Below are 21,525 nucleotides of genomic sequence, written 5' to 3'. Positions count from 1 at the left end.
GAACAAGCGGGAACAAGCGTTCTGCGGACAGAACAAGCGTGGCAAGCAGTTTAAGGAAGTGATGAAGTTGCTGTTGATGGTACAGTAATAATTGTTGGGGTTTACCGTCCCAAACGCACGATATGATTATGAGGCACGCCGTAGTGGGTGGCTCCGGAAATTTCGACCACCTGGGGTTCTCCACGTGCGCCTAAATCTAAGCGCACGGGCCTCATTTCGCCTCCATCGAAGTGCTGCGCCGCCGCGGCCGGGATGTGATGCCGCGACCTTCGGGTCAGCAGTCGAGCACCACAACCACTGGACCACCGTGGCGGGTTAGCAAACTAGAACAGCGGCCGGCGAACGTAACAAATGTGCGAGTTTAATTGGCATAGCAAATGGAGTGGTGATGTACTGATGTTGATGATGATGGCGGCAGGTTAGCGTGGGAGCAGGAGCTTCTAAACAGCTGGGGGCGTTTCATCGCTTTTAGTATAATCCTAACCAGTTCGTGTAACGAATCGTCGAAAATGGCCCGCCACCGCTCGCACGGACGACTCTGAAACACATGCACGCACACGTGCACGCGCACGCACCGTGCTCATGAATGGGCGCGGGCCGAAAGGGGTTTGCTCCGTGCGTCCGCGTTTTCTGTAGATTTTTCCTTTTCGCTCCGCTGCGTCGCCGCCTCCTCATGAAAGACCGACCGACAGACCGTCGACCCACGCGCTTCCACCGCCAACGCTTTTGCTTTCCGTCCAGCAAGCCAGCAGGCGAGCCAGCCGACCGGCCTTCTCGCCAACCGGTCCTGCCCTCAACACCGCCGTCGGTGGTAGTGCATGCTACACACGGCAATCGCCTTTTTATTCGCAGGATTCATTGGGCGCCTGCGCGCCCGCGGCAAAAAAGCTCTCACTTGTCGCTTCGTCGGCAGCTGCAAGACGACGTTGTTTTCTTTGTCGCTTCCTCATCGTCATATCGCCATCGACACCGCTCCCGCTATAACGGAAACGCCGTTCGTTGTTGCCTCGGTTGCTTGCTTTATTATTATTTTCTTTCTCCTATTGCGTGTACTTGTGATCGGGGGACCCATCTCGTTCGGCTCTCAAGGATCGCAACGGTGTGGGCAGTCCACCCTTTCCCTAGGGTCGTTTTTCTTCGAAGTAGTGCGCGCGCGCCGCGCTCTAGTCGGCGGCCGCGCTTGCGTGCTTCTTGTCTCTCTCCTCTCACTCGCGAAGTCTCCTTCGTCTGAATGGACGGATAACACCCGAGAGACGTCGGACTGGTTGGTTGGTGCGCGGATTCCCGCTTCGTACGTTCGCCCGTGTAGTTCGCGCGCTTGTACGTACGAACGTAAAAGGAAAAAGAAGCATCGTAGCGCACGCAGCAATGTCACCGGCTACTACTTTTACTGCTCTTCGAGATTTCTCGCGTCGCTTATTCGCCCAGCGAGTCGGCTGAGTGACGTGTCCCGTGTGCGCGAGTGAGTTTCCACGGCAGTGAGTGGTCATCGTCGTCATCTTCCGTGGAAAAAGTGGCTCGTTTTGTGCTGCCCGTCGCTTTAAGTGCGCGCGCGCGTTTTTTGTGTGCGTCTGAATCTCTCGCGCGAGCGAGTTGGGAAGCCAGAAGTGGTGTTGGTGTTGTGTGGGTGTAACGTGCGCGGCGATCAAGGATAACGTCGTTGCACTTACACCGAAATCAGCGCGCGCGTCTTTTTTGTTTTGTGTCGTCTCTCGCCTTTTTCTCTGAACTGGAGAGCAGTGTCTAGCTGGTCGATTCAGATGTTCTCAGGACGAGTGGTCTGATTGTTCTCAACCTGGACTATGCGAAGATCGCTGAAGCGTTACATGGACGAAGAATGTCTGCGTTCGTGGTTATGTAACGCCCGTTTACTCGGCGACGGGACCGGCGAAGTTTCGACGAAGCCGTTTTCAACGTTGTGTAGTGATCAGGTTTCCTTAACTGCTTTCCGGATCTACCCGTGAAAAGGTTCATATGGGACGTCCGACCGTTTGAAACGTCATCACCCACTGCAGACGCCTGTCTATCAACGTGAAACGTTTTGCGCGAACGCCGAGTGATGTCACTTGCTCAGAAAGTTCTTGAGTGTGTTTGACTGGGCCGGTTTGTGCATCATGAAAAGTGTACAAAACAGCGCTTTGGACACGACGAAGTGAAGACTACAGACTGCAGTCCACGCAACGGGAGCCGTTTGAGAGAACCTCAAGTGACGTACGTAACTTGCTCTGGAAAGTAGTGCACCGAACTTTGGAATCACAAGTCCTGTGGACTTCGCGAAGGTGCCGTACGTCTTGTCTCAAGTTCAAGACGTACGATCGCCGTTTCTGTATCTCCACGAGACGACCACTTGAGGACTTGGAGTGTTCGTTGAAGATACTCGAAGAACGCTGCTCGCTTCTTTTTCGGTCACCGAAAAAGAAGAAAGAAAGAGATAGCGTTTTACTTTCGCTTTGCTGCGCCCACGGCGCTGTGTTTGGATTGAGAACCGTTACGCTTGAACTGAGCTTGAGATAAGCGATTATATACCGCCGTCCTTGTTTGCTCAGTAGTCCTCACTGAACGGCATCGGCGACCGGCGACGCAACTGTGTGTTTGTATCGGCGCTCGAAAGGTTCTTCATTGCTGCTGTGTGGGCCAGGGATGGCCAGCGGTCTCTCTCAAGACGTCTCGACGCGCACTGCTGCTGTCCGAAGAACGTCGAACTACTGCGGCACTGAAGACATCGCATCTTGAAAGAAGTCGTCGTCTCCCGTTACCTGTATGAAATCGCGGTGTCGATACTTGGAGACTTCGAGGCGACTGCAGGCGAGACGCGGAGGCATCATCGGTACATACCAAGACGCGACGTCTCCTCTCGGTGTCGTGGAGGTCTTCAAGCGAGGTGCGACAACGCGGGTGGTGTTGTAACCTAGGCGTTCCGTAAAACAGGCAATTGTCTATTGAAGTGGCTCGTTCTTGTTACGGAAGAGCCGTCCCTCGCATGGTTTCGCGGTGTCGAGACTTGGAGACTTCGAGGTGGCAAGTGAGACGCAACGGCATTATCCGTACGTCTCACGACGCGACGTCTCTTCGTCGGTGCGCAGGTGCGGCAGCGTTGGTGGCGTTAGAAGTCGGATGTTCCGTAAAACAAGCAAGCCTATTGGAAGTGACACGTTCTTGTTACGGAAGTACAGCGCTGGGATTGGAGACGACGCTTCAAGGGATTGCGTAGTGTGGTTGAGCTTCATTGTGATACATTGCTTGTGGCAGACGCAGTGTTGAAAGACCTGTATCTTGCGACATCGTTTTGAGGGCAGCGCACGACTGCCAAGTGCCTGTGTGGGTCAGTGTGTGTGATACATCGGTCGTGGTATGCGCTGTTTTTGAAAGACCGCCATCTCGTCACGACGCGACGACATGGTGTTTGACGTCGGTTGGACTCGACGCGTCGGAAGGCATCGCGATCGGCGTTCTGACGTCTCCGCGAGGGATGCGGCTCTTCCTGGAAATCGAATGACTCCGAATTGATTGATCCATTGATTGTATCGTCATAACTATGGTACATACCCACTCTGAGGGATTGGCCAAGACTGCGTATCGTAACGTTTCAAGGATACGCGCTTCTTCTTCGTCTGGTGTGCCTTGCGATGTCGGTGACGCCGGACCGCGCTGAACGCAGTTTCCATGGAAACCTCGCACGCCTGCACGCATTGGTGAGCGAAGCGAACGTTAGTTGCCGTACATAGAAACTGACCGGGAAATCGCGTTCTCCCGTTTTAGCGAAATCATTGAAGAACCGAAGTCATCGTAGCGACTGGAACGTGTTGTGTTGTAGGAGCGTTTTTGAGAAGACTGGCTTCGTGCCCGTGGTATGTACGCATTCCCATGCGTGCGGGACATTGATCTGTGTGTCGGCAAACTTCGACGAGATGCGAAACAATCCCAGGCAGAGCCGATAAAGTGACTGCGATGTCCAAATATCAGTCTCTATATATAGAATGCGGTTTGATGACGACATTGTGATACGGAACTCCCTGCATGGCTTCCATATCACCTGACGTACGGTACGATATTGAATCCGATACGAATGCGGCTTCCGTATTCAAGAACCAGCTATAGGTCACACGTAACTGTTTTACAGAACTCTGATGACTGTTCGTGCGAGGATTCTTGAACAATGCCCCTCTCTCAAATGCCGAGGCTGCGCTAAAATACTGCGAGATTCCCTGATACTCGTCGGCACGCGAGACCTGTGTGAGTGTGGACTGCTTTGAAAGGATGCCCCGCGGTTCGGCCGTGAGACTTACCTGAGCGTAGCGGTGCGGTTCGCATTGTGCGTGGTTCCTCCTGCGGCATGCCATGACATGCTCGGCTGGTGCCGCCTGGCCTGTTGCTGCTGGAGTAACGACTCTGCTAACTGCTTCATGGGCGCCGAGCGCGGATTGGCCCAACGCAGCGACGAGAAGACCGATTCGCTGCTCTACTGGCGCCCACCTTCGTGTTTCGTCAGGTATACTTCGTCGCAATAACTAGACACTGCAGGCTGAAACCATTTTATTTAGAGGCTGCGATGACGGGGCCACTGGACCGGGATTCTATTTTTATAGTCGGCTACAACTTAATAATATAAATACGAGTTTCGCGCGCATACAATTTGCATCATCCAATCAAATTTGCTCATTTTCGTGACGTCAGGCGCTTTTCTCGTGTTTAGAGGGACACTAAAGAGCAAAACGATTTTTCTCATATTAGTAAAGTACTTTTTCACGATGCCAAAAAACACCACGCTTGCTGCGAGAAGACGCTTAGTAAGCGAGAAAACGCGAAAAAACAAAATGTGGGTGGCGACGCCACCGAGAAGTTTCCGCACCATTCGCCGTGACGTCACATGTTTTGACGACGCCTGACTACGTAGTTCCTAATCGGTAAAAATGAAGTACATTGTCCTCTGATGGGCCCATAGACTTCACATACCAAGATTTGGTTAATTTTGTTGAGCCACCGGCGCCAAAATACGATACACTTTAAAATCCGTGACGTCACGCGAGGAGATTTCGGCGCGAAATTTAAAAATGAAACTTTCGACTTGGTTTTCTCCTCTTTACTAATCCTATGATGGCAAAATTAACGACATTAGAGTTCTCAGAGCAGAATTTATGAATATCAACCGATTCACTGTTTCGCTTTAGTGTCCCTTCAAGAAGTTGATGTACCCATACAAACACATGTTCATGTCGCTGGTTTTTAAGTCGCAAACTTGAACTTCGTGGCAATTTTCATCTGAGATTCTGACGTCACTGTCTAGTCGAATGTCATTTTTTAGGTATAGGAACGACGAACCTTAGTTTTCCGTATGCGTGGTATTTACATCAGCACAGAAAAAGTACTCGTGGTTCGAAAGGAAACCAGCTTGCACGACTCTCTTACATATAGGTGATTGGCAAGGGTGCCGGGGTTTTCAGGGCGGAGCTTGGTATTCTTAGGTTGTGGCCGACTAAAGGGGTCATTGCCCTTATTGCTGATCACCGCTGATTGGCTGTAGGCCAGCAGCTGTATACTGAAACGCGCGCTCGTCGAATACACAAAGGCGTCGCGACGGACGCCCACGTGATCACTGAGTGTGTCCCGATAAGTGATCAATCGGATCGAGACCTGTAGTGGCCCGACAAACACCGCGTTTACGGGCTTTATGTCCCCGCAGTTTTTAATCATATTCCGATTATGTCACTTCTTAGAACGCACGTGCCACTGCGCAAGCCGTAATGGCGTCCCCATTCCGTCGCGCGCCCGATACACCTACGCCCGGTATTAAAAGCTGGTCTGGTATGCCTAGTGAACGATGCTCTTACATTGGCGCGCGCCTTTTAAAGACACGCAGGCCGCGCTATTTGTGTAGATTCCGATCTCGCTGATTACTGGGCGTTCCCCTTGGCCCCTGGCCAATTCTCGCATATAAAAGGGCTTATTAGTGTGTCTTTGTCGCCTACTACATCGCTGATAGAGAGAACACATTCCCTATCTGCGCGCGTGCGACCGAAGCAATGTTGCGGAGCGGGCGTATATATACCTTCATTAGAGCGCACCAATATCCCTGATCTCCATGCACCTCCTGTCAAATTTCGTTTGTTTGTTTGCATTGTTCGTGCCGATTCATCTCACTGTTTTGTTAAGGGTGTGCGAATATTCGGCCATTTCGAAGAACTGATAACACGAAGTTTAAGCAATAGTTCGGTGAATTCTAAACGTCATCCACAGCGGAAATAACTATAGAGCGCGCTGCATGCATCTACCGGGTGACTTCACCACCATGGAGCGAGCTGTCGAAACTAAAGTCCCTAGATTTAAAGAACAGGGAAAAATCTAGGGACTTTAGTCGAAACCGTTTGGCATTGCTGCAGTGTGTGAGAGAGAGAGAGAGAGGGAGAGAGAGATAGAAATGCAGGGATGTTAACTGGAATTGCATTTGGCTTGCTACCCTACATTAAGGGGAAGGGGAAAGGAAGATTGTAACAGAAGCGGAGGCCAGGGGCGTAGCCAGAAATTTTTTTCGGGGGGGGTTCAACCATACATTGTGTATGTTCGTGCGTGTGTTTGTATGTGTGCGTGCATATATGCGCAAGCAAAACTGAAAAATTTCGGGGGGGGTTTGAACCCCCCCCAACCCCCCCTTGGCTACGCCCTTGGCGGAGGCCAAGGGGGGTGGGGGGAGACGGGTTCACTTACCATTTATGTATGACCGCGCGTCCTTTCGTATGTGTGCGTGTATTGGCAATTGTAAACTCTTTTTTTTTTTTGCTGGGGGGCGGAGTGTGGTTGACCCCCCCCCCCCCCCCTTCCCCCGGCCAGCAATATACGCCAGTGCCTCTGTAATTCTTAGCTGGGGAAACACATCGCAAAAAAACGAGGACGAAGGAACACAGTATGTTGTGTTCCTTATATATATATATATATATATATATATATATATATATATATATATATATATATATATATATATATATATATATATATATATATATATATATATATATATAGTGTAGATTAATGGTTTAATGGGCCAGTTCTTTTCGAGTAATGGGTATAACACAACGGAGGCGTTGTCGACAGTTATATATATATATATATATATATATATATATATATATATATTTATATATATATATACATTTGATAAATGTATGCAAATTGATCGTATGTATTTATGTAACCACTGTTTGTTGTTGTAATATATTATTGTAACTTTTTTTTTTCTACGTTCGTTTGCATAGTTTATTATCCTGTAAACATTTCGTATATTGTACTGACTACCTGTATTGCCCTCCTGCTACGCTCTCAGCTGAGAGCAGCAGTATTGAAAATAAATAAATAAATAAATAAATATATATATATATATATATATATATATATATATATATATATATATATATATATATATATATATATATATATATATATATATATATATATATATATATACCGGGTGTTGAAGAAGTGCGTCCAAAATTCTCAAAAATAGGGGAATTGCGGTATTGGTTCGATGCCTTCACATATACTTCTTCTGTAGCCACATGCATCTTAAGATGACTAAAGACATCATTTGGGACAGTAATTAAGAAATTTATATTTGGTTAACTTTTTAATTAGGGGAGTTAGGCGGTCATGTCAAATGGGAGAATTGAAGTCTTTAATGCGAAGAATCCATTGCAGCTTTCAGATTTCGAGAAAGCGGCCTCTAGTAATATTTGCGAAGTAATGAAATTCAAGCTAATTTAGCGGCGAAACCGAAACGAACGCGGAAGAGCGCAACTGCTATCTTCTTCTGAGACGTTCAGAATCAGTGAGCGTCGTTATGTCAACTATCAACCGACTTCGTTGTGTGGGTGTGCGGGCTGCGCTCGCAATTATAGGGCGCATGGCACACACACGTTAACCAACGCGGAAGAACTAACTACGCCTCTGTAATCGTTGTCTTGAACGGTGACGTCATTCTGCTCGTCTGCTTGTTGCGCTCATCGGTGCTTCGGTTTCGGTCTCACCGTTGAATTTGCTTGAATTTCATTACACCACAATAAGTATACTAGAGGTCGCTTTTCCGAAATCTCAAAGCTGCAATGGGTTCTTCGCATGAAGTCTTCAATTCTCCTATATGACATAGTCGCCTAAATTCACTAATTAAGAAAGTTAATTAATGTAGCTTTTTTAATTAATCTCCCAAATGACGTCTTTAACATTGAGCGATGTCTGCCGCTACAGAAAAAGCGTTTGTGAAGGCATCGAACGAATATAGCATTTCCCCGATTTTTGAGAATTTTGGACACATCTCTTGAAGCGCCCGGTATATATATTCATTCCTCGATCTGCCATTGGCGCATACACATCCCTAACTAGCGGCTACATATCGTTCTGAAGAGGTGTGCTGCCGGAGTGAGCCGTCGACAGATTTATTTCGCGTATACCTCGCCCGTCAGGTGGGGAAGAACGGGCCCGTTCTGCGCTCTCCTCATCATGCACTCCTTTTAAAACATAATGGCCGACAGGAGGACGGCGTGGGACTTAACCAGACCTTGAGTCGCGCTCAGATCTCGCCAACGCTGTTCGTTTGGGGTCTTAGGTCACTTCCTGCCGTGGGAAGCGACTGTATACGGCGCTAGCAAACGGCTGGTATATCGCGTCGTGTGCTTTACCGCTGCCTCCAGTGTGCGTCGGGACGTCGCTGGTGAAACGTTCACTCCGCCAACTGCGCGCATGTGCCGTCCGCTTGCAGTTGGCAAGGCCGCCCGCTGGCGGCATGCTATCGCGGCCGTCCATCGCCGGAAGTCATACATATATTTCTGTAAACACCGTTCTGGGAAGGCTCTGTTTTATTTTCGCATCGTTGTTTCCCGATTCACTGCCGCAGCAGTGGCTCAGTGCGGCTTCCTGCATGCTGTGAGGATGAGGTCACTGGTGCGATTCCCGGAGGAGGAGGAGGAGGAATAAACTTTTATTGAGACCAGCAATTTGTTTGGCGTGACGCTGTAGAAAAACGTTTTAAGACCGGTAAGGTTGGTAGAGTATTCTTGAAAAGCTGTTTCGTTCATTTCACGATGGACGCAAGAATGTGTGTCTTTATTATAAGATTAAAGAACAGGTAGACAGAATGGCTGTTGCGCGAATATGGTAACACGTTGGGATATTTAATGTTATTCCCACCCTAACACTGTTGATGCTACGCTATTGCCACCCGCATCTATCGTAACCGGGACGTCAGATTTTCGTTTGCTCGGCTCTATTTTTACCGTGAACGCCGTGTACCGCCAACGCTAAGTGAAGCTGCCATGGGCCGCTTAGCGCTGAATACCATCCGTATTTCTTTCTGGTGAAAAGTTGGAACTTGAACTTTGAACTGGTTGTCGCCCAAGTTCAGTGAGGAAGCAGTCATCAGTCACTATGATTATCATAGCCGCCATGAAGACGGGGCTTTAAAAGGGGGGTGGAAAGTGAAGATGGGGGAGGGGGCTGATCCAGGACCCTAGATGAGCCCAAGAAGGTTTAAAAATGCGGGCAGTTTACACTAAGTCGCGCAATGCTTGGCACAGCGAAGCACGGGCCCGTCGCCGCTCGTACTCCCCGTCGACAGACTCGTCTAGCTTCGAGATGCGCGATCTCCCGCCCCGTGAAGATTTTTTTTTTCAGCAAGAATTTTTCTCTTTCTTTATATCTTTCTCTCTCTCTCTCTCTGTACTCGTTCTCGGGGTTATTACAGGCCACGCCGTAGTGGGATTTGCCCAAATTCTGTGGCACATACCCGTTCATGATGATGATGATAGTTTTCGGGCACGGTCACACACTCCACACACTTTACGCCGAGCTAGAACAGCTTTGCTGTTCAAAAGTATTGCTTTAGTGGAAATGATGCCTCAAGAGTGAAGCCGTACCCTCACTAAGATGGCGGCCGCGGCCGCCATATTGATAGGGGGCAGGATAAAACGTTAGCGAGTTCAGCGAAGAAAAGGGGAGGTTTTCCTCCCACGCCCTACAAGTTTAATATCACAAAATTTTCCGGACAAATACTTCTCAGTGTGCGTCTTTGTGTTACTAGTTTACTCAAGAAACCTCAGACTTGGCAAATTTTATTGGAGATCAAGTCATCAATACTCATCTCGATATGTCACTGTCCGGTGACCCCGCCTTCGAAGAGCATTGCCGACTGCATGAGTGGGACTATTTCTTTAGTCGCGGAAGTTATCGACTACCGCACTTCGGTCATCTGGGCGGAGCTTCTCCGGACTTTTTTAGTTGTATCCGACTATAGGATAGTTTGAAATGGCCAATTTTAAGCGCACAGACGATCCTTTCCTTTCGGCGTGGTTGAGGTGTCCACCCAGAAGCGAGGCCAGGCTAGCGATTGAGACGGTGATGCGAATGGGGTGCGATTACGCCATCGCGTTCTACTCTTGAAGGCGACGTCCGCGGCGAAGCGGTAACTTCAGGAGGGTGATCCTCGCTCTCATTGGCTAGTTCGATGCAGGCGTCACCGCTCCGTATAACATCGCTTTCTGGGGACGGTGCAGCGTCAAGGGACAGTGCAGCGTCAACCACGAGAGAAATCAAGAGCTCGATTATTCCCTATGAGGCGATGCCAAGTTTTCCCAGTTTACCTACAGTTCCTGCCGATCCCGCAACAAGTGAGCCTCGCGTTCCCGTCTCCCGAGTTAGCGGAGAGCGATTCTTTTCTCCTGCCGGACGCTCTCGATGGACGGCAGCGAAAGCGCCGGGGCGCGCGCTAGCACCTCCACGAGACTTGACAAGATCTGCACTTTCTGCGACAAGGCTTTTTCAAATGCGAGCAATTTAAAAAGGCACATAAAAAATGTCCATGGAGAAGAGGCCTTGGCAACAGCAAAAACAAAGGAGTGCGGTGAAGGAAGGACTATCGCGTGCGACTTGTGTCCAAAGTACTTTTTGAAGCTTCTAGATCTTCGTCAGCACCATGTTCGCGAACATGGATTTAAAGAAGAAGTCGGAGCAAGCAAGACAACACATACTCTCGTGTCGACTTGCTTACACCGTCCCTGCCTCGGTGTGAGCTATTCCGCTTGCGTTATGTATGTACACGAACAAGCCCAAGCTACTCTTCTTGCGTACAAGCATTTCTACGGGACACTTGAAAAGTGTGCAGCTTCATGCAATACATGAAGGAAAAAAAACGCAAAACACTTCTCAAACCATTCACGGAAACTACGTAGAGTCAGCACGCATGACACCAATGAAAATGCCTCAACCTAGCTGTTGCCAGTACTTTTGGTTCATAGGAGCTTTCTCAACATTTAGCACTTCACATTGCGTTTTCACACCTCACTTGCCTGCATTCCTTTTCCCAAGAGTCGGTTTCAGTGCTAATGAAGACGTGCTTGAAACGGCCTGCCATGTTTTAAGTGGTAACGAATTAACGCAACTTTACTAGCTCGGAAGCTGTGGACACACGCCCACCCCGTTCATTCCTCTCACACACACCCATCACGCACCACGCGATTGTACCAGAGAACACCCATTGCACTACGTGTTCCGCGTGTTCGGTGGTTGTACCTAAACCGTCCCTAGACACACTCTCTGCTCCTAGGTGAAGATGTACCTAGATGAGCTATCGCTTTGATCACGTGACTTTATGCCCACGTGACCTGAGGATCGTTCTCCTGCATTTACCGCCTCGCCGTCCGCGCGACCTCTAAGTCTTTCTTTTTCTTCTCTTTTTCTTAACCTCCTTCAGGCCCGTAACTAGGGGGGGGTTGAGGGGGTTCTGACCCCCCCCCCGAAATTTTTTTGATGCTTTAACTTTTCGGGTGATACTAAAATATTTACACGCCTTCACAGCGACCACCAGCTGCCAAAGTTACACTGCAACTTTCCTGGCATTGCTTCCCTCTTCTTCCTTTCTTCAAACCTACCCTTTTACCAGAACACCTCAGCGCTCCCTCCCCCGCACGCGCACCTGCCCTATTTGTACAGCTTTGCACTTCGCCCTCGCGTTCCTTCGAGTCTTTTTTTTTTTTTTTCGTCTTTCACTCCGTAGCAGCTCCTTTATTGATTCCAGATGCTTTCCTTGTGCATTGCCGCTGGAGAAGTTATCCGTCTGTGTGGACCGCACGTGTCGGCTTTGGGTTCCTACGAAAAGCGCGTCTCCTTCTGTGAAGGTAAACAGTTCGACAGCAACGGCAACACCAACACGACGTGCGCAAATTTGCCAGGGAACGAAACCCCTAAGCGGAAAAACTCAGCGGCGCATTCCGAGGACGCAGGCTGCAGGGTAAACTTTTCTCAAACTGTAGTCCTCGCCACCGAAACGAATCATCGAAGATGACATCTACTGAAAGACTGGCATATCCGAGCAACTTCGAACAACTTTAACCACACGCAAGGACATCTACCTCTTCTGTACACAGAAGGTATATGCGCCTCCCTACAAAGCGCACAAAGCGAGGATACAGCCGGCACACAATCCGGCACCAGCGGTCAACTTTCACAGGAGAGAAAAAACGCCGCCAAGCTGGGCTGCGCGCGGGAGTACAGAGGCTGACGTCACAGCCTACAAAGTGCATTTTTGGGGGGTCACGGCTATTTAATTAGCGCAGCCCAGAGAGAATTATGCAGGCGCCCAGGGAGCCGTCTGTGAAAAGGTGACTTTTTCACAGGAACGGAGCAACACCTCCTTTCTGGACTGTACCAGGGGAGTGCAAATGTTTCGGCAGTGCATTCTTGGGGGTTCACGTATATTAAGGGGAGTATGCAGTGCCGTGGAGTCTTCTGTGAAAAGGTCTTTAAGTAGCGTTAACCCAGTTTGCTGCAGCTGGAGTACAATAATGGGCCTGCATGCACACCAGCTGTAGCGGCGTTCAGAAAACACATGCGCCACGCGGGAGCCGGCGCGTTCATCACACTTCTACATTCTAGCCACTGCAAAGTGGATAAGAGAGGAAGAAAACATCGCCCGCCGTTCACGCCAGGCAGTCGAAGCAGTCGCAAACGTCTTTTTGGAGCCACTGGCCACTTCTGTGTGCGTGCACAGGATTGCGGCAGCAAAATGAAAAGACACTCTGCAACAACGAAGCAAAGGAGTCTTGCGTCTTACTTCAAGAAAGTTCGAACCGATGAAGCGGACGGAGAAGAACCGCCTCCTTCGAAGGATAAAACTTCGCCCTCCTCAGCACTGGTGGAAAGCCAAGCGCGTCCGAACTTCTGTAGCGACTCAGGAGAATGCACCGGTTTATATGAATCACCTGAGAACGAACACAAGCAGGACACCCATGCGCCGCCGGGAAATGATGGTGGCCGCAGTGCAACTCCAAGTGACCTTTGTTCTACGTTCAACGCTGGGCAAAGTGACGCCTTTACCACTGGGCAATGCCCAAGGAAGGTGAGTGGCATGGCACCTACACATTCTGGTTCGCCTCCCCTCACACGTCTCTGATCTCTTTACTGTCTCTGCTTACGTACGGAACGACCTAACCTGCTGCCATTCCCGTCGCCGACTTTGCGCTGGCGACGCTAGAGTGGCAGCTTGTAACACATACATACCGTTTTTGTACCGCGGTTACATTGTGTTACTTCATCAGGAGCCGTTGGTCGCGGTGTCCCCAGCTTTGGTGGTGCTATTGTCCAAACTTATTTCTTGCTTTAACCAGAATTTGAGGTTGACATACCTATTTCTTTATTTGGGTACAAATAATTGAAAAGTACCATCGAATTATTACAAGTAAGCGATGTACTTGTTTTATTCACGAAAATAAGCCAGTATAAATCTTAAAAAATGGCAGCCGTTCTACACGCGAACCCCCCCCGAAAAAAATTCCTGGGTACGGCCCTGCCTCCTTGGATGATCCCATATTCATATTTAGCGGGTGTCACCTGGAAGTTCGGCTTCTTGCACGCTCACGTGCAAATTAATGCAGTGAAGTTTCATGCGATGTGGCCGGGGGCGCGTTTGCATGGGACCCTCACACTACATTGCCTTGTCGTTGCGTTTATCCTTTGACTTAGAACAGCGTGTCGCCGCAGCAAAACGTGAATGCTAGCCGTGATAAGTAGGTCACATGTTGAGCGCACGTGACTTTTGTTCATGCGGGCTCTTGTTTTTTTTTTGTATGCTGCGGCCTAGGTAACATTTCCCGTCTTAACGCGATAGCGTTAAATAGCTCGTTTCGCAAAAATTCCGGTGTCGGCGTCGACGTCGGTGGTTGTGAGCGAAAAATCATCATCGTGTCCGTGACCGAAAAATCAAGAAAGATACAAATAAAATAAAAGCTCAAACGTCCTCCTAGCCTTTTGTTCTATTATCAATGACATAAGTTTGAAAGCAGCTAAAGGGAATTAGAGAAAAGAGAGCCAATCGATACTTCCTACTTTTAGCATGACTAAAAATGTCTTGGATTTTTCTCATTTTTATCCATGTTGTCGAAATTCATTGGTGTGTCTAATGTTGCTGTTGCATGTGCCTTTGTAAATACGTTAAATTCCCAGGGATGATTATTACTGTAGGTGGTTACTGTAGGTATCGCAGTATTATTATTTCTTAAATATCGCACAAAAGTTCTGGAAATAACCGTGAAAACATGTGTAAGTAGTGTCAAGGGCGTAGGCAGAAATTTTTTTCGGAGAGGGCACCTCCTTGATCTGAAGTTGGGGTCGGGCAGGCAGATGTGGTCGAGTGTCATTTCGCGCTCTGTATGCTATGGCGAAAAAAATTTTCGGGAGGGAGGGGGGGGGGGCACGGGCCCGGTGTGCCACCTCCGGGCTACACCATTGAGTAGCGTTTAAGTATATGTGTTAGTTTACATTATAAATGTGTTTATCGTGTGCAGCTGTAACTGCTGACATGAGGATGTGATTATGTTTTCAGTGGCCAGGTGAGTTGTGTTAATGTGCTTTGTTGCAAATGGCATTAAATTTTAATGTTATTAAATAGATCGATGGGGAAAGTGGCAATTAGCTTTCATGCATTAAGCAGTTTATGTCATTATTACATTGGAGTAACATTGGTAATCAGACGAGTGTTGGTATCGCTTGTTGTAATCCGATTCAGTGTTGTGCTTTTGTATTCCTACACTGCCGAAGGTCGCTCCAACGAAGTCGCAGCCGAGACAAAATTACCTGCGTTATATTCTGTAGTTTGTTATATCCTATGATTGGTTGCATATATTGAGGTTTGACTGAACTGTAGCGGACAGTTCAATCAAACTATTGAACAGTAGCGAACAATTCATTCGATCACTCAATAAATCAATCAACCAACGAAACAACAAAACTGATTGATTGATTGATTGATTGATTGATTGATTGATTGATTGATTGATTGATTGAGTTGTCCGCTACTGTCCTTTGTTCTTGTTACTGACTGGCACAATTCATCAACATCGATCAGTCGATTGATTGATTGATGTAATTGTCTGTTACTGCCCTATTTTCTTGTCCGCGTTGTTACTGGCTTGCATGATTTGTCAACATCAATCAGTCGACGACTAAAACTGTCTGATTGATTGAATTGTCCGTTACTGTCCTTTGGTCTTGTCCGTGTTGTTTCTGACTTGAATGATTCATCGGCATCAAACAATCAATCAGTCAAACAATAACACTGATTGGTTGATTGATTAAATTGTCTGCTACTGTCCCTTTTTCTTGTCTGCCTTGTCACCAGCTTTCATGATTCATCGGCGGGACTGGTGTTGCATGCTCGCATGACCCTGGGTGCATGGCCATCAACTCTTTGCTCTTGCAGACTGCAGGATGAGCCGACGAACGAGTTACCGGGGCTCCGCGATGCTGCTGCTGCCTCGCCCTGCCCTCCGCGCAAGCCTGTGCTCTCTCCGACGAGGACGGGAGGCGGCAGTCGCCCAACGTCGCCGCTTGCGGCACGAGCCGCTTCCGATGCGCCCATGTCCCCATTGAAGGTCCACCTGTCCAATGACACCTTCAAGGGAGTCAAATGCGGTGATGCGACGGACGTCAAGGTGCGTGGTGGACACCCTCCCACTTTTCTAGCATACTGAGAAATCTGGGTCTTGGCGATGATAATAATTTATCTTGGATTCATATCTTTTCTATAATGCTGTATTCCTGGCACTTTGATGTCATGATGTATCATGTCACAATACATTGATGTCAGGGGTGTAGCCAGAAATTCTTTTTTTTTTTTTGGGGGGGGGGGTGTTCACGTTACACCTCACAGGTTATGTGTGTTCGTGCGTGCGTTTGTGTGTGTGCGTGTATGCAAGCAAAATTGAAAAATTTCGGGGGGGTTTGAACCCCCCACCCCCTCCCCCCTGGCTACGCCCCTGGTTGATGTCACAATGTATCAGCTTGATGTAGTGTTCTTAGGAAGACCGTAGTGAATGCAAAGAGTTTGTCAAAAATGTGCATTAAGAATCGATGGCATTTATTCTTAGGCAACAGGGCTGAACGAAAAATGGTGTAAATGATTTGTTGTGTGGTGTAATTGAAGTGAAGTAACTATGGAATAAGTCTAAGTGAAAGTGGATGAAAGAGCAACCTGCCACCAGCAGGATATAAGCCCACGTAATGCAGAGGTCGAAGGTTCTTATCTCACTGGCAGCAAATTGTTTTGTTCATCTTTCATTTTCCTTTAATCGATGGTTGCGTACTACATTTCAGTCGAAAACTACAAATGATGCCTTCCATGCTTTCTATGACTGCATATGGTAATCTAATAATAATAACAATAGTTCCTTTATTTTTCATCAAGGAGATGAGGGAGGCTGGGAGAAAAAGCTGAGAAGCAGCTTGACTTGCTCTGGCCTCCCAGTAGTACACTTTGGTGAGTGTACAGCAAACTGTGGTGCACACAATCAAAGATAAATAAGGGACTTGTGTAGCAATGAGACAAACAGCCTTATGAACAGAACAAATTAGAGCTGTGCGAATAGCAAAATTTTGGGTGCGAAGCATATTCGAATAATAAAGATTGAGTGCGAATCGAATCGAATAATTTCGAATAATTTTCGAATATTTCTCAAACATTTTTCGAAGAATTCGAAGTGAAATTACAGAAAAAGTTGCAGAGAATCCTTAAGTACGTTCTTGTGAGATCGCAACATGAAAGTGTTTCTTTTTGCTAGGTTGATGAAGCGCTGGTGGGGTCATATTTCATAGTTGTCTTTCTTATCAAGAGTGAGGCAATGTAGAGGCCGAATTGTATTTATGTACATGATTTGGTGCAACCAAAATGTTGCCGACAACACTTTACACGTGATAGGCAGAGATGCCATTTCCTCAGCCTCTCCTCCTCTTTCAACTGCTGTGGAAGCCCAACTGATGTGGCGGACAAGGGTGTGCTCCCTTCAAGTCCGGAGTTCCAAATCTGCCTCGTAGACGTCGATAAATAGGAACATCTGAAATTTTGGATGCTAAAAAGCTTCCGCGTCCGATTTTTCGGACTTCCTGCCCAAATTTCAGGTCCAAAACAGCATTAATTGAGCCCCCAACTCTGCCACATCTTTCATCTCCATGTTGGAAGCAGCGTTTTCTTGAGTTAATACATTTGCGACCGTAGCGGAGCTTGAAAGGCAGCTTTGCCGCAATGCGGGGGTGTGATGAGGTGAAGCATATTGAAAATCTAGGGACCACTTCCAAACGGACGTTGACTGTCTCCTGGCTAAGTTCGACCGTAACGGAGCTTGAAAGGCAGCTTTGCCGCAATACGGGGGTGTGAGGAGGTGAAGCATATTGAAAATCTAGGGACCACTTCCAATCAGACGTTGACTGTCTCTTGCCCAAGTTCGACCGTAACGGAGCTTGAAAGGCAGCTTTGCCGCAATACGGGGATGTGATGAGGTGAAGCATATTGAAAAACCAGGGACCATTTCCAATCGGACTTTTTCTTTTGGCTAAGTTCGACCGTAACGGAGCTTGAAAGGCAGCTTTGCCGCAATACGAGTGTGTAATGAGGTGAAGCATATTGAAAATCTGAAGGGGTCACTTTCAACCGGACGTTGACTGCATTTGTCTTTGGGAAGTTCGAATAGTAAAATTTCAGAGCGAATCAAATCGAATAGCAAACACTATTAGAAAAATATCCGAAATTTCGAATATTCGCACACCCCTAGAACAAATAAATTAAGAAATGTGGCGATGTGATGCAATTTCTGTGAATGTTGTAGCTTTATTTCCCGTAATATAATTACCATGCACACACGGTTATTGCAGGGGATCCTGCGGCTACTGTCGTCGCAGCTGTCGGAGAGGCCGCTGCCCCTGGAGTGCCTGTTGGCATTACGCCTGTACCACCCGGCATCCGGGGAAGTCCGGTGGCTCCACCAGGACACCACCATGTTCCAAGTCGTCGAGAAGTACCTCCCACAGCACAACACCAGCGACTGGAGGTAGGGAAGATTACATGTGTGAAATTTGCATGTGTGAAATTTACATGCGTGAACTGCAAATTTGGTGCAATTTTCACGTGAGCCTGCAAATTTGGGCTGCAGATTTGTGCGCATACGTAAAAGAGGGAGTGCAAATTTGCGACTTATCACTTCACCATGAATTAGGAAATTGGATGAGGAAATGTGGAAGTGCAAATTTGAAGCAATGAAATGTAATTTTTATCTTTTGCAGGTTTGAGCTAAGGGTACGCTACCTTCTCAGCAACTTGCAAGAATTCCATGACAAGGACCCCGTGCTCTTCACGTACTTCTACAGACAGGTGAGCCAAGCCGATGTGTTTGCCATACGAAAAGCATATGTTCTCATTGTTTCTTTGTCAAAGTGGCACCCAAGATAAAAATGGCTTTGTTATACTATCTCATACTGTTAACCTAAGCATATGTTTGTGACTGGCGTCCATGTGTGACACACGTGGATGCGTTCATGCGCAAACATGTGTGCACACAGAAACACGGATGTGTGCATGTGTATGTGCGCGTACGTAATGATCAAACCTTTTTACCAGTAGCGTAGCTAAAAATATTTTTCTGGCGGTTCAACCATACTTTATGTACATTCATGTGCACGTTTGTATGTGCGCGTGTATATACACATGCAAAATTGAAAAATTTAAGGCAAGGGGAGCTTGAAACCCCTAACCCTCCCTGGCTATGCCACTGCTTATTACAACAAGGTCATACATATTACACCTTCACTACATTTGATTTTCCTTGAGCATACATTTGTTGCATGTCAGTATTGCCAGGAAACAGTCTACGTTTATAGTGTATCCTATGATTGTTTTTATTTGCACCTCTTACCTCGAGGTGTGACTGTGTGCGTACGTGTATCACATGTATTAGTAGAGATTTAAAAAAATTGTATGTTGTGTTCACATGCAGCCAAAGGATAATGAAGCTAAGGAAAGAGTAGGGAATGTCATCAGTAGTTCTGAATCGAAGTGCACGTAATAATTGCGAGATAAAGAGTGAAATATTATGAGATAATGAAAGTGGACGAAAAACTAATTTCGCCATTGGGAGCTGAATCATTTCATTTCATTCTTTTTATCTTATAATTACTATGTTTTGACGAAAAACTACAAGTTACACCTCCCTTTGCTTTCCTTTGCTTTGGTTATCCGTGTATAATGAAAACGGGCCTCCTCAATCGATTCCACTACTGCTCATTTCAGTTTCTTGATTTTGAAACTGAACAGGGCATTCAGCAACCTAAGTCAGTGCCAAGAAGTGTAATTGTGACCTTGTCCTGTCATGCATTCAGGTCAAGAACGACTATCTACGAAAGTGCGTGAATGTGGATCAGGACCTGGCGATTTATCTAGGCTGCTTAGAAATTAGGCAAGTCTGTATTCTGTATTTGTTGTCACGAAGTTTCCTTAAAAGAAACTTACCTTTCACTTTGTCATCTATGTTTCCCCTGCTTGCGTGTTGGTCGTTTGCTTGCTGTGTGACACTGCTGGACATGTGACCTAGCGATCCATGACAGGTTAGCCAAGTGATTGTTTCGGTTATGAGATATGAAATGTTGTAAGGCTTTCGAGGGCCTGGCAAGAGCAGGAACTGTGCTCATAAGGCCTTCTTCTTATTCGTGGTTATGAAACCAACATCACAGCAGGGGCACAAACTCTGCTACACTTGGTTACAACCTAAGAGAACATGTCAGCTCCGCCCACATCCTTCATTGTCCTTCCCACAGAGAATTTGCATAAATGCTCATCCAGTGGTGCTTACTTGTTTTGATGATGTCAAGCACCTCTCGAGTGTTTCAGGTAGTTGATTTTGCCATTCACATGCACGTTTGGGTCACAGGTCTTAGGTCGGAAACTTGAGCTTCCTGGTAAGTTTCGTCAGGGACTCAGACATTGATGCTCAGTGAATTGTAATGTTTTAACTTGATGTAACGACAAACCTTTAACTCTTAATATACATAGCGTTTACATTAGCCAAGAAGTACATACAGATTGAGCGTAAACCCGCCAGCACAACTGTCTTTTGCAGGTCAAGGGCAGGCACTCCGCGGTTCTGTGGGCCGAGCTGCCATTTTGTCTGAGATTGTAACCGACTATAGTACTAGCTGCACCAGCCTCAGTGGGAAAGCTTTGTAAATGGCTCAGAGAATGGTGTACTTACTGCATGGTTCTCTCGGAATTGGGTTCTTCATGCCTCAGGCCCAAACGTTCGGTACGCCTGCGGTATGCCTTTATGTACAGCCCGTGTGTTGGCATCGCCTGATCACAGACAAGCAATTTGACCTTGCAGGAGGTTTTGCAAGGACATGACCCACGGGGCGCTCGACAAGAAGTCCAACTACGAGCTGATCGAGAAGGAGATCGGGCTGCACAAGTTCCTTCCGGCTCACGTCATTTCATCGAACAAGGTGATGTCTCCTTTGTTGATGCATTCGGGATGCCACGTGTGCTTGTACGGTGCTTCCCAATTGTAATGTGACATCGAAACTCTTAGTACAACGACTTGCATTTGCAATTGCTCGAGATAACTGTGTCATGTCGCTACAAATCTGGCCTCTAAAGGTAACGTTGGCTCTGATGTAATTGTTCGTGTCTAAATCACACCAGTATTGCGCAAACTGAATACAGTGGAAATGAAAGTATGCATTACTTAGCCCTAAATCATCCCTTTTATATCCATGAGCAGTGTACAGTCGGCCACAAAATAATACAGACTACGTGAGCGGAGCGAAGTTGCGGTCTGCGTCTTCTAGTGGCAAGCCATCTGCTGTCGAGAGCGTTGCTCTGGCGATAGCACGGCCAGAGCCTCGACCAAGGGAGTTGCCTGAAGACGAAGTCCTCTTATCGAAACATTGGCTGCAGCAACATTTACTGTTAAACGATTTTTCGTCAGTGTAACGTTAAGTTTGGCACTTTTGTGACGCAAAATACAACATATATATTTCACTGAAAGCGTCGCAGATTAGTAGCTTGCTTACTACCAAGGGAGTGAAATGACACGTGTGCTTGGCTAGCAATACATTGTATAGAAATTCATAAAGAATAATACATAATTTGATGTAACCTTGCATGCACAAGTCTAGTGATACTATATATACTGTAGACTCTCATTCAATAGAACCTGAGGGGACCGGGAAAATATT

At 47.3% G+C, this 21,525-nt stretch overlaps 1 protein-coding gene across 1 annotated transcript in view; it reads left to right on the top strand.

The window, feature by feature from the left end:
* LOC119407146 (focal adhesion kinase 1-like) overlaps positions 1-21,525 on the top strand; it is an 89,569-nt gene that overhangs the window by 33,830 nt on the left and 34,214 nt on the right. Inside the window, 5 exon segments of the mRNA XM_037674009.2 lie at positions 15,731-15,962; positions 18,175-18,350; positions 18,583-18,670; positions 19,675-19,751; positions 20,673-20,790. Coding sequence (XP_037529937.2) covers positions 15,731-15,962; positions 18,175-18,350; positions 18,583-18,670; positions 19,675-19,751; positions 20,673-20,790 — 691 coding nt within the window.

Source organism: Rhipicephalus sanguineus, chromosome 10, assembly GCF_013339695.2.
Source record: "Rhipicephalus sanguineus isolate Rsan-2018 chromosome 10, BIME_Rsan_1.4, whole genome shotgun sequence".
Lineage (NCBI taxonomy): Eukaryota > Metazoa > Arthropoda > Arachnida > Ixodida > Ixodidae > Rhipicephalus > Rhipicephalus sanguineus.
This window is presented reverse-complemented; position numbering and strand designations above follow the sequence as displayed.